Source organism: Sinohyriopsis cumingii, chromosome 2, assembly GCF_028554795.1.
Source record: "Sinohyriopsis cumingii isolate HCF-2022 chromosome 2, ASM2855479v2, whole genome shotgun sequence".
In the NCBI taxonomy this organism is placed as follows: Eukaryota; Metazoa; Mollusca; class Bivalvia; order Unionida; family Unionidae; genus Sinohyriopsis; species Sinohyriopsis cumingii.
Window position 1 is genome coordinate 122,731,845 of NC_142962.1, and position 14,883 is coordinate 122,746,727.

The 14,883-nt window shown below is 35.7% G+C and overlaps 1 protein-coding gene across 1 annotated transcript in view; it reads left to right on the top strand.

The window, feature by feature from the left end:
* LOC149805734 (uncharacterized) overlaps positions 1–13,379 on the top strand; it is a 40,876-nt gene extending 27,497 nt beyond the window's left edge. Inside the window, exon 3 of the mRNA XM_089950406.1 lies at positions 1,703–13,379. Coding sequence (XP_089806532.1) covers positions 1,703–2,271 — 569 coding nt within the window. The 3' untranslated portion in view covers positions 2,272–13,379. The remainder of the gene's footprint in view (positions 1–1,702) is intronic.
* The last annotated feature ends 1,504 nt before the right edge of the window (positions 13,380–14,883 follow it).

A 14,883-nucleotide genomic window follows, 5' to 3' on the forward strand; every position in this document is an offset into this window, starting at 1 on the left:
TACGTTGAGAATTCCATATTTACGTATTGATTCCGAGTGTTTATATTGAAAGTTCCATGTCACATGTTGAGTATTTAGATTTCATCAGTTGAAATACACAGCGCTAGTTGAGAATTCGATGTCCAGTGTCGAGTTTTTAGGTTATATTTTCTGAATTACACGGCGGTTGTTGAAATTTTAATGTCATATGTCGAGAGTTTCAATTTAACGTGTTGAATCACATTGAATGTGCTGAAAGTTCCGTTTTGTATGTTGAGTTTTTAGATTGTATTTGTTGAATTACACAGCGGTGGTTGGACATTTTATTGTGCTTGTCAGAAGTACTATTTTTATGTATGAGGCGCCATTACGTTTCATGCATTTACAATTTGAAAGTTAACATTCACAGGTCGAGAATTACTATAATTTCTTTGCTAGAGGTGACTCTAGTGACTGGGCCGCGTTATTTTTAAACAAGGAGACTGCTTCTCGTTGCTGTGAAATTCAACAAATGAAATCTAAAATACTCACCATATGATATTGAACTTTCATCACAGTTACATACAACGTGTGAATTAGGGATTCTCGACATATGATATTGAAACTTCAACCACCACTGTGTAATTCAAAATATTAACTGTAAAACGTCGACATAGGAAATAAAACTTTAAACCACAACTGTATAAAATCTAAAGTCTCGATCTAGAAAATTGAACTTTTAAGACGTGCAGTTTAATCCAACACGTGATATTGGTTTTCTCGACTTACGTCATCGAAATTTCAACTGCAACTTTCTAATTGGACCAGCTTTTGTCAGATACGGCGTCACATAAACGTGCATGTATTAGAAAGCTTGCCAGCAGCTTACGTGGGTCAGTGGATCTTTCCGGGACTTTTTTCTTCTGATTCTTCCTCTACCAAATATCGTGGCCGTCATGTATATAGCCTACAGTCGCTGACAGACGACAAATCGTTTCCACACATTAGTTTTGCATCGTAAACATTGCCAAGTCTTTATGGATGGCTTGCACTTGGGGGAAAGCATGTGACCTGATTAAACTAAATTGATCTAATGGATAACATTAAGAGGTCATATTCTGTTGACATCGTGATTCACCAATTATATCATAACTTTCAGATTTTCTGAACGTGAAACGTCATTATAAACATCTTTAGCAAGGGTAACTCGCCTAAGCGTGGAATGCAACACTTGATCAGAAAATGAATTCTGTATTGTCTCGCAAATTGATTTTTAATCAGATTGGATTAAAAAAAAGAGAGGCCTGCTGATTTCGGGGTCGAAATGTCACAGTTCAAGGTTACTGATTTAAAAAGCGTTCAGTTGTCCATATAGAAGACCAAAAGAAGGGATGGACATATTAAGGACTGATCATTTATATTTGCCGGGGGGCAATTCCAGCCGGGATATTTTATTTGTTTAACCTCAAAATAATTCATTTTAATATATATATATATATATATATATATATATATATATATATATATATATATATATATTTATACGAGATTTTGTTCTTCTTCTATACAACAGAGCTAGACATTTTTCACATTATTTGGCAGCCAAAATTACGTCTGATAAATAAACCCCGTACCCCCCATTACCTAAAATGAAATTAGCGGTCCCAAATGATCACCGTACTCTTGCTTTTTTATTACTGAACAATGATTGCTCCTAACCTTATTTTCTTGTTCGTGTTTGCAGGGGGTTGCATCACTGATTCCACCGAGGATGACAAGCCTATAAAATACAAACAAACTAGTTTGTGTAATATTAATAAAGTTAATAGTGATAGTATTGATATGTGTCAGAAACAGGGAGTAAAACGAAAATTGGATTGCGAATCTGAAGATCATACAAACTATGTCCCACCGAAACGAATATCACCTTTTTTAAATACACCCAAAGAGAGAAAAGAGGAGAGAAAGAAAATTCTGAGAATGTCTATTCAAAAGTTAAGGCAAGTTGAAGATCCTGAACATTTTCTAAGAAGGTCTGTGCTTATTAACAACACAATGAAAAGAATGCAAAAAGAACTTCGAGAAGAGAGAAAGAAACATGTACGCAATACACACAATGGATATAGTATGTACCGTATGCGGCCATCGTGTGATTATGATGTATTAAATAACAGTTATTTATCGAACGCTTGCTTTTATGACGACCCATTCTTAACAGGAGAAAACGATACAATTACAGATGATATGACTGACACGTTGGTTCATAGTCTGGGTGAAAAAATGGAGGAAAACATTCCCTGTGGCGGAAATTAGTCTGATTAACATTACACCAGTCAAACCCGCCCTGCTAGACAGAATCTAATGCAAGATCAGAAGGAGAAACCGTCACTAGCCAACCAAAATATGGACACTGTTTGCAACAACTTGATACGAGCTTGTGGGGGAGATAATTAATTATTCAAGGCGTCTGCAGTAGAGTTGCCACCTACGGGTGTTGTGTGATGGGAACCATGAGAAAGTTGTTTAAAAGTGTCATCGGTCACGTGTTCTTACACGCACGCACGCATATATATATATATATATATATATATATATATATATATATATATATATATATATATATATAAAGGAACATTCCCAGATTTATATTGGAAGTGTGAATATTGTCCAATGCAAGACTGAAATTCTTTTCGTGCATTTGCCTATTGATATAGTCAGCACAACGTGATGCTGTTTTGTCTTCATACCCCAGTTTGTGTGATCTATGACAGTTATTCCATGTTTAATAAACAATTTTCCATTTGAGCGTGTTCAGCATGAATGGGAAAACAGTCTTCTAGTTTGTGCCACTGTGCGATCACAGATTCAAAAGCATCTATTGCTCAGATTTTGTAAAACTTGTAGTTTTCCATGGAAGGGTGGACCAGTCATGTTTTGATCTTAGTTCTCTATTTTTGGATTACGTTATGGTTATGTCATTTGTTAAAGAGTTGTGGTCTGGGAAAGAAAAAAAAAACAACACACAGATTTACTAAATATAACCAATGTTTATTTTTGTGAGAGTGTCCACATGATGTGATAAACGAAAGGAATATTTCATATATTTAAATTTTCTATTTTGTTTCTCCGTACGTAAAGCCAAATGTGTCATTGAAAAAAAAGGAGATTCTGTTCTGTTGTATTTTGTTATGTATTCATTGTGTCACAGACGCTGCGTCATGCTTCACTTCGGCAGCAATAATATTTTTTGAAAAATCAATAGACACAATGATTGTCTATTATCCAAAACTGATTGGTCGTCTGGTGTCTCTTCAATAGACAAACATTGATTGTCGTCTATTACCTAAAACATTTGGTCGTCTGGTGTCGTTTACCCAATGGAGCTCCTTGGCGACTGCTTCAGTTCCATTTCACTGATGCACAATGGGGCGCCAGCACACGGTCGAGTCAAAAGTGCAGTTAAATCGGACAATAAACAAGTTTGTTATTCGTGTCTTTTTTTACAATTCATGGATAAGGGCAGGTTCTTCGCAGAGCAAATGAACAGGTAACCTCTGTATTGTGTGCCGACAGGTACATAATGCTTGTACAATTGTCGCACACAACCAAAAAAGAAGGCTTGCTTTATATACTGGCTTTGTTTGCGGGAGCTGAAATGTGTCGCTCGTCTAAATGAAAGGCCTGTTTGAATTGAAACTTTCAGAAAGCTAAAATTACGAGTTATCCATTAAAGTGATGATTTTGGACCAGATGAAGAAAGTATTTATTTGCATTTCTCTAAAAGTCGGAACGAAAGATAATGAAGGGATAACTTGCTTACTTTTTTGTTTTGGGCTAACATTATATTCGAAAATATATCTTAAATCAATTGGCAAACATGTATCAATATTTACAGGTAAATTATGGCAATTGAGAGTCGCACTTGAGCTTTTAGTTACTCGCACCTGGGTTTTAGTCAAAGAAGTGTAACGTAACATTAAATAATTTCTTAACAACGCCTTGAAATATATTTAGACTTTACATTTTTTTGAAAGTATCTTCACAACAGATCATATATGCGAGCGTATGGTAAATATATGTTGCTATATGTATAAGTAAAGATAAATCAATGATTCTGGATATAAAAAATATTTAATCAAAGACCTAGGTTGGCGCCTAGTTGCAAAACCTTAATAATGCGTCTGTTAATAAAATGTGTTGATTTTTTTTCAAAACATTTAATCTGAAATTTTAATTTTTTTAGAATGATTATGTTTACGTTTATGGCGGGTGTTTGGGGACGCATTAATTACAAGGGTCTTGCACCTGCCTGTAAGGTTGACTCCTTTTACACCTGCGCATACCGGCAGCTGCTGAAACCAAATCCACCCGGGCAAAGCTTTCCCATTTGGTTCTCCATAGAAATAATAGTCATTCATTTTCAATTTGTACAGACTGATATTCGACACCACACTTATTTCTTGATGGGATAGCAATTGGAAGAAAACCAATGTTTGATTTACTAGCCCGACATTCGGTTTACCAGCTGGTATTGCTTTTGACGTTCGAGTTCATTTGGTTCACTTTAAGAAAACAAGAGTAGCGCGAGATATCATTTTCTATACATGGCTGGTTATCGGTTATATCATATATATTGTCGCATTAGATTTTTCATGACGTTTAGTTGGGATAGTAATATCAATGATGCATCTGGCTCAAAATCTGTTTTTACAATTGAGAATTGAATTAGTATTTGTACTTTCTTTCTTTGGGTATTGCTTAGAAAGAAACATTAATTTAGTCTATATATTTCGTAAAGGAGATTTATTTATTTATTTAATTTATTTATTTATTTATTTAGTCAAGACACTGAGTAACCTTTCATTAAGGCATGCTAATTAGCAGTCAAGCTGACTGACAATGGATAAAATCGATTTTTTTTTCATTGAGATTCCTGTATGGATTCGCTCAGGTTTACATATAACCAACCACCTTTTTAAGAGGCACACATACATAAGGTGTATAAATTTACAGTCCCGCACATAGCGACTTGAATTTGGCTGATTGATGCACGCCCGCAGGATATTATACCTATAATAACTCCGTTAACATATCTAGCTTAGAGTGAAAGGTTTTACTTAGTCCTTTTTTCTAAAAGTTTATAATTGTTCTAAAGATGAGTCTGTGTAACATGCATCGAGTTATCCGTATCATATTATCAAATTGCCCAGCTTTGAAGGCGGTAGCATATCGGGATTTGCTTGAAATGAGCTGAACGAGCAGCTGGATATAGGCTTACGTTGTTGGCAGGTGGGTGCGTGTTGTAAATTAACAAGTACGAGTATACATGTATTTTTTTTTTTTTTTTATCAGTCGATTGCAGTGCTAGTTACCAAGAGGTACCAACCGTAATCCTTGTTGCAAAAACCGAGCCGTTTGGAATTTCTTATCTCCTGTACTTGTTGTATGTAGTAGTTGACCTTTTGAATAAATTTATACAGCATGCCTTACCTACAATAGTTGATTCAATTCCAAGCATACTTGAATTAAACGTCACCCGGAATAAATAGGCCATATCAAACAAGATTGGCAACCATAGTCTCCATTCATGGTAAAAGAGATCGACAAGATCATTCTAGAAAGAAAATAAGTACATAGGTTAATTGGAAAATAGTATGGAGATTTTTCTCTCGAATAATTCATGTAACCACCTTAGTTTTCAATAGAGACCGACCTGAGATTTTGTTTGAAAGGAAATAGTTTCTCGGATAGCTTCAAAAAATATTCTTGCTTCGATTTATAACAAAACATAAACTAAACTATTATATCCATTATGTTAGCTAACGAGCAATCTTGAGATACAAGACCAAAAATACGCTGACTATAAAGAGAACACACCCACACAACCCTTCTGAAAATTAAATGTTTGGATTGAAGATACGTGGTGACTTAGTGGATGTCAAACTCGCAATCAACAGTTGTGGGTTTGCATTCTGTCCGTATCGGACATGGGTAGTGTTTGTATCAGTCGAGCACTTTAATCTGATGAATTAGGCGCATGCCTTTCATGGACTGATGTGCTGTTGACACTGACTGGTCAGTCAGGCAATCTCCAAGTTATTTTGTACGTCAGCTTTCTCGCTATTAATTGTGACATCGATTGTGCTTTAAGTCTGTTTTGTCGTTTTCATTATCAGCATATTATGAGGGTCCTCTGATGTCTTGATCCCAATAATTCGGTATTGGTCAAGTCAAGTATGTCAGTTTTGGTACTGTAGTAGTTTATTTCAAGGACCGCCTGGAATCACTGAACTGTTTGCAATGTTTTGCCAAGTAATGCAGATTGTACTGCATACACTGGACTGCAGAGTATAGTATAACGTTTGGTGCTGATCCGGGATTTGATGTGGAAATTAACTTTGTTTGAAATGCTGGTTACTACTTGTTTTCATACGATATCTTTATATGGTAAAATTCGGACCCTCTCGAACGCTTATCTCGGAAGCACTGTGCGACTTTGCAGATTTGCTGATAATAATTGAATAAGCTCCAACTACCAACGACATTATTTAAATCGTTCACTATGGTATTTCGAATATGGAAGTCGTGGGTCACGCATCCCTCAAGTCTTCAGTGTCTGGTATAGAAAAAAGTGAGAGTCGAGGACCAAAAACCGACTCTCACTATCACTACAGAGTCCTGATTTTTTAAAATACGTTTTAGGGCACAGATTGACATGTGATCATTTTAACAGTACAGATGTAATTGAAGTAAAGGCTGCCGTGAGCACCATATTACAAAAAAAAGAGTAGATGTTAAGTTAATAAGGCTGAGAACACCCCTCCTGCATTACTGCAACTCGGTATCAGCTTTTGCTGAATCAGCATTTGGTTTTCATTTTATTCATGTTTTGTGGCCATATGTTGCCATATTGATCCTAATGCATATATGCAGGGCTGTACCGTGGATACTCGCTTATAAGACGAGTCAAACTGCACAGACCCAGATCTGCTGTCGCATAATGCGGCGGTATATATGGGTCTGTGTATATTGTTAGGAGTAATCAGTAGAATAAACAACATAGACCCTGATCTGTAGGTGTATTACGCTAAGGCAGATCATAAAAATTAGTTGTTAGCAGTTTGACTGGATTTGTAATCGAGTTCATACGTTATTTCATGCAATTCATACTGATATTTCTCAAGGACTTCCTACCCATAGTGATAAAAAAAAGTACTTTATTGTGTAAAGCGATGACAAGTATAGGTTGGTTTCTTTATTGCAGTCTTCATATGGCAGTGCTATTTACTACATTGAATCCTAAGTTGCATGTTACTGACAAATAGGACCGCCAGAATACCGTATGTACTTGCTTATAAGATAAGTCCAACTGTAAATTTCACAGATCCAGATCGGCCGTCGTATATGCGCCGGCAGAATGTGTTCCTGCGGTTTGTTTGGAGTAATTAGTAGAACAATCAACATAGACCATGATATGCAGGCGCATTATGCTACAGCAGATCGGTATCTTTGTTGTTTGCAGTTTGGCACGACTTACAAGCGAGTATATATGGTAAGTCATTGACAGGTAGAGGATAAATATCAAAGTGAAGAAAATGTATTCATCAGTGTTGTCTTTTAGAGGTTTTTGCATTTTATCATAGTTTCTGCTTACAGAGGATTCTCAATACCAGTACCGTCCGTTATCTTTTGATGGCACAATTTAGACCTTTTAAAATCTTGTATCTAAGTTCTCAGTGGTGCTCTCGAACTATTGGCCATTTAAGGAATTCAAAAATCCGAATTACATGGGTCAAGTAATTTCAGAGTTGTGCCTTGATAATCTCAAACTGGTTGAAAAAATCGATGGTCAACATATATGAAGATTTTCACAGATCTTTGAATATGGGTGTTAGTATTGTGCATTATCGACTGTAGAAATGGACCTGATTACATGACTACGTAATGTACTCCCACACGGAAGGAATTTGAGCTGTAGATACAAATTTTATACATTTGGTATTCAACTCCCTCCTTTAGATCTAATTGCATTTTTTTCTTCTTTGAAATGCAATGGGGTATCTTGTATTTATCCAGGATCGTGAAGTAGATTGACATTTGCTGTCAGGGCCCAGATATCGTTGATAAATAACGGTGTACTCGCCTTTACAGCAACAGCAGTTGATCTAAAGACTGACATAGGACACGTACATGTGGCTCTACCGCTGCTTTAGGGGACTTTTCAACATGTATTCGAAGTCGTCAACCACCATTTTTCACAGCGTAACGGTTATGATTTTGTATCAAGTTAGCAAAACTTTATTTTTTCGTCCACATTACAATGCATAATATACTATTTACAAATAGATTTCAATCTGCATGCGTGTGTGCACACGAGTCACGGACGATACAATTGTTTTACAGTAAATGCCATATGGCTCGTAGTAAAAATTAATTTTATGCAAATTACTTTAAAGAATGAAAATAAAATGCATGTGCGTTAATTTTGAATTAACCTGTTGGAGCCATCCCTAATCAGTCTGTACATAAATAGTTCCTGCTGTATTGCGACTGCTGCAGCGCGATGTGACTATCCACATCGTGCAAACGGTCGTTCGAGCCGGTTAGATCCAAGGAAATTACAAACCGATTAGTTTAATGAGAGAGAGAGAGAGAGAGGTAAATACATTTAGATTTTAAAAAAAGAAAACCTCACCTTAACCCGACAAAAATAAAACACGCCATCTCTGAAGTCCACTAACGATTATTTAAAATTAACGAAATTTAAATTGTTGATGGCTTTGTAGAGGCAGTCAATGCTCATATTCGGATTACCTTCCTGAAACATATCTGTCATCTCCTAACGTTGGGGTGTTGAAGCCGAATGTTTGATGCTTTCTAGCTCGACTTGATGGTCATAAATAATGGCAAACTGCTAGATTTCATTGCGGGGGGGGGGGGTCTGGACAAATTTTTGGTTGCTTCTGGCTTGGCAGGAAATGTTTACCATCTCAGACAGGATGCATGTTAGAGATATGCCGATAAGGCATCTTGATCCAAAATAGAATCAGTCTGAGTAGTCTTTGAACAATAGCTTGAACATGCAATAAAACAGTGGCTTATTCATTACGAAAATTGTTAGATAAAAAAAAGCTTTGTAGGGTACGCACCACGTAAATTCTTTGTATGTAGTATTAAGTTTAGTGAATTTTAGATTACTTGAAGGATTTTTTAGAGCAAAAATTGCGGATCGTATCTTGCAAACATTTATTGTTGCATTCGTATTTTTCTGCACGTAAGAAATAATCAGTATAAAGTCTTGTTTTGGAATACACACCAAAAAAATGGTTTAAAAATTTTCATAGTAAATTTCACCTGTGAAATGTACATATATATATTAGCCTATTACTAACAAATCCCATTTTATTTTATTTGCTTGCTGGTTTGTATTTTGGTTTAATTAGTTTTGTCTCGTTTAGTTGATTGATCAATTAATCGGTTGATCGAATGGGTTGATGGAATGAAATTAGCACTGACAGTAATATATTAATAAGGTTTGTCTTTTGCGTTGACTGTAAAAACTACCTGGTGATGCCCTAGCGATTTTGAACACACTCGTGTAGTCATTTGTTTTCGTTTTATTTATTGACTTCATCCCTTTTGAGCCATCACATTTAGTTTTCTTTTTCTCTGGGTTAAATTCTATTTGAATTATGTGCTCAATGGCTGTACACGTTCCGCTGTAGGCGAAATCGTGACTCATATTGTACGAGTGTGAAAAATTCGTTTTTATGCCAGTCACATTCCATTCATTAGTTGGACTGGCACCAGGACTTGTCAAACATCAGACATTCTGTAACTTCATAACCTTCTGTAGTGCAGTCACAAGTGTTTGGTGATTGTTATCTGGTTACAAAGAAAAAGCTGCTTGTGGCAAGCAGCTGTTAGAATATGACTTATTTAATTTCTATTTGAAAATTTAGAACCTGTGGTACTTTGTGGGGGGGGGGGGAATCATGCAAGGAAACGAAAGTATGAGCATGATTGAAAATGTAACAGAAAACATACATTAACTTTAAATAATAATAATAATAATAATAATAATAATCGAAGAACATGTAAGCTGTTGTAGATCAATGAATATTCTGTGTACCAGAAAAACTACTTAGTTTTTATGAAACGTCTATTCTGCTTATGGAGCTATACCTTCTATTAACATCCAATCCACGGGGTGGAACGCAGAGTTTCGTACATTGATAGTCCGAATGTACTCTCTACCTACTATGTACCTACATAACTGTGTGTTTAATGGAGTCGGGTTGTTTATCACAGATTAATCCTACTACATATCAAGTACTTACTGTACCGTATATTGGCTAATTAAAGTGTCAGTTCTGTATAAAGCCCGATTTTGGAAAATCGGCACACACAAAAATTATTGGGAAGGTCCCATGACTTGTGGTACAGACTTGGGGGTCTTTTTGTGAAACGAGAACGCTAACAGCGACGACTTTTGAGTGCATTTGAAATGGAAGAAGAAATGTTATTGACTCGGGCTGACAGAACAACAGGAGTACACTGTGTCGACGCAGGGTTTTTTTCTAGTAAAAGCAATTTAGGTTCCCACTTGACAAGCACACCGTCTTGACTAGCATGTAAGCATTGAATTCTCAGTTTTCATTCAAGGAATACTTTATACTAAGTTTATTGACCTAATGGCGATACAAATTATGTTGAAACGTTTACGGCTTTCGTTGGTTATAACAGTATATACAGTAGGAACTGAGTTTATTGGTACTATAGGTAACGAGTGATTCTGGTTAATTGAAGTCAAAGATCAGCTTTAAAGTGATTTACAATTCTGATATTCTGCAATGTAATATCACGTCGTATCTTGATACTTTTAGCTCTTTGAGATGAGAAGCGACGCACTTCAGAGAAACGTATGAAATCTGCACGCGTTTTAATCCGTCAAATGTGATAATTTGTTTCTCTCATAATGGCACTCTGACCTCAAATAATTCACCACTGAGGGTAGAATGTGTTCCAGGAACAAATTGTTATTCACATAAAGTTTGGTAGTTTTGTATCCACGTAAGGTGCAGTTTATTTTCTCGAAGTCATTGGACGGCAGCCAAATTCGACATTCTTTGTAGTTTCAGAAAGCCAGTTGAAAAACATGTCGACTTCTACACGTTTGAAACCTTGACCCACACAATGGCACAAGAAAACTGTATGAAATATCTGACTTTTTATTACTGTTAAACTCTTGTATAAAAAGCACTGAAATCATTTCGCATTTTATTAAATGTAAGTGTTGTACAGAAAACAAAACATTCCCTTTGAATGTTATTACACAGCTGCCTGGGTGGTATAAGCTGCTCGCCCTTACAGATTATGTGACATCACCTCTGTCCAAGTGGTTTGAGTATTAAGCTAAGTCAACGTGAGCAGGTAAGAAAACTTGCAAGTTAGTACCCGTAGGTCGATGGTTCTTCCTCCACCAGATATAGTGGCCGCCATGTATAACCCATCGTGTGCTGAAAAATGGCGTTCAACGAATAAGACAACCGTAATTACCCAGTAGTTAGAGAACTTGACTCATCGTAAGATAAAATCGTTGTTTTATAATAAAAAAAATAATTTATAATTAAATATAAGAAATGTGTATATACTAAAAATTGCATAACAATTGGTGAAAAGTTTTGAAATTTTAATTTTGTGTATGTTATTCTTCGTCAACTCACCATGTACCTGTGATAATGCGTAAAACCTTTTATGGCGATAATAATGACAGCAGCACCACGGGTTCGACTTCGACGGATTAGAAACGTCTTGTTGTATTAACTGTCGCAAGTCGATGTTGCATAAAATTGTAAGGTGCGTGCTAATACTATATGTTATGTATTGAGATGGATTAAAACCAATTAAGTGAAACTCATTGCATTTTGAACATCTTTCATCTTAAAAATTAAGCTGGTATTGAATGTGTCCAAGAGAAATAGACTTTGTTTTTTTGTGAACGTTATCGCAGATACCAAGCAAGCTTTGTACAGAGGTTAAAGGGGTATCGTTGACATGAATTCCAATGTTTGATAACAATTTGCGAAGAACCACTTTTTGTGAATTGTGTGTTTGCATATCTTGTTCATTTGTTCGCTTATAAAGCATTCATCACTCTCGTGACTGTCGTTTTAGTGTGCCAGTCTGTGTGTGTGTGTGGGGGGGGGGGGACGGCGTATATATATTGTGTTACTACTAGCTTAAATCATGCTGAAGCCCGTGCACAACATTTCAAGAAAGCTTCTCTCGACTTTTGTCAAATACTTTAAGCCTTAAGTGACAATTATTTATCGAGTTATTTATTCATATATATTTATTGTCTATTTCGATTGTCCATTTTCAAGTTCTTAGCATATTTGTATTTAAAAAATTGTTATCATCTATTATGTCTTGTATAATGAGGGATGCAATGTTAAGCCTGCAAATGTATGACTTTGTGGGCTCAAAATAAAGTTCGAAAAAAACAATCCAAGAAACTAAGAAGTTATTATTTGTGCTCTGCTTTATCGTCGATAGTACTATTCTGCTGCAAAACGATGGCGAAGAGTATTTTGTTTGCATTCAGTGTGCATTTTACTATCGATTAGGACTGAGCGTAGCATTTCTTTTTTTTCGTTGAGGCAAAAGAAATACATTCCGCAGCAGTCGTGTGCCTGTACAATATCGTCAGTTCGAAATCAGCTGAAGTGACTACGTTGGTCACATGGACGTCTTACGAATTCCTGCTCATTCCAGTCAAAACCGCAATATAAAGCAGTATGTTTTACGTAGGGATAATTAAGCAACTGCTGTGTGTGCATACTTTTAAGATTTTTAAAACAGAAATTTTTGAATTGTACAGTGAAGCCAGTCGCTTTAAAATCTCTCTCTCTCTCTCCTGCGTTCATGCCGATTCGAGTACACGCACGAGACCCATGGCCAGATTTGTAAAAAAATCAATCTAAAACATTTGTTGTTGGTATCCTACTTGGGTGAGTAAATACAAAAATACAATCTGGATTTGACATCCGGTGAAATTAATTTTTCCTACCTATTAAAAGATAAATTTTTCAGTGCTACATTAATCCTCGCCATCGTTTTTTGGTATGTTAGCGTTTTTATGTCTTTTTCTAACACTTTATATCGGTCTTGATCACCTTTTGTATGTCTATCGCTTTCTATCAATCGATCTATCGGTCTGTTTGTTGATCGATCTATCTCACCATGTATCTATAACGTCTTGCTTCTTGAAATCCTTCTCAGAATTTTTATTTCTTTCTGATCTTGTATCTGCTGAATGTGCGAATCTTTTTGTCTGACCTGAAGTCGAGGTTACCTCTACTCAGGTCTCAAACAATCGACGAAAATGCAATAAAAATAAAGTTTCTTTGAAAATGAAAGAGTGTCGTCAAATTATTTCTTTAAGATTTTCAGTAAATTGTATACAAACTCAAAATATAAAAACTCTTGCGTTTGCATTTTACTGTGGCTAGGATATGCAATTAAGTAAAAAAGAAATCCTGAATTTTGAATTTTGGATCATATACTATTCAATGCGTCCACTCCTCATCTGTGTAAAAAAAAAAAAAAAAAACTTTTCATATCACCTTAATACCCGAAATCGTTGTTTGGTCTAATAAATAACTGGTTTCTATTTACCACACTATCTTTGTTTGTCTACCTAACACTATGTATGTATGTATGTGTGTGTGTGTGTGTGTGTGTGTACATGCATGAATCATGCATTGCTTCTATAACTCCTGTTCAGCCTCTTCCATTTTTATCTGACTCTTGGATTTTTTCTCAATATTAACACTAATTGACAATTAATGCACATTTCTCTCCCTATGAGTTGAGGTGACTACTGGTCCGACCCCAAACCTCTAATATCGACGAAAAATGAAGTATTTATGAAAATTAAGAAGTGTCATCCAAACGTTTTGTCCCTCTTTTAAAAAGAGAATAAAGACTTTTAAAATATTAAAAATATACAATTGTTATGTTTTCATTCCACTTTAACATGGGCGTACACATAAAGGATATAAAATCTAATTTTAAATTTTATATCAAGTAAAATTGATTTCATCCGCCCCTCATTTATAAAACTTTAAATTTCAGATCACCTTAAATATAGCGAACTAGCCGTGTAAACTTTAGTGAACTTCGTTTTGTATATGATTCCATACAAGTCATCAATCTTCCTTTCCTTACTAGGTGCTACACCTTGAGTGAGCGAATGAGAGGCCCCGCCCTGCTACAATAATTGGAAAGAAATTGTAAGGTCAAAAATTGTTGGTCTTGAAAATAGCCTCTGGAGAGTTCGTATGTTTAATCAAGCAGATTTTGATAGATTTTCTTCGATACACGAATACTTACGACCTGCCTCAGTGTGGCAGTCGGCTAAAACCAGACAACACACTAAGGTATTTACATATGTAGCTACACTATGGGCTGCTGTTCCACCAACACAGCTTGATATGTGTATTAGATGTGGGAATGTTTATACAGACTTGATACTTCATTATTGTGTTAGTTGTCCTTACATGTCGAATTTTAGAAACTCTTTCTGGGATTTCCTTACTGATAAATTTCCCCTGAGCCTGCACATTACGTTATTTAATGCAGAAGATGAGCTGCAACTACAATATCTTTTAGGTAAAAGGTTACCATCAGGTGTAATCGACAAAGAAAACTCCAAGCTATTCATCCCGTATGCAGCATACTTTGTCATGCAGTGTGCAGCTAACTTCTGTAAATAAGGTACTGAAACTTGCAACTTATGCAGTTGACGAACACTTTGTTGACTGATATTGTGTAAGAATTTGTATTCTAATATTTTTTTTTTAATACTTATTTATTGATTGTATTCAGATGATATATTCTTATATCATGTAATCTTCCATG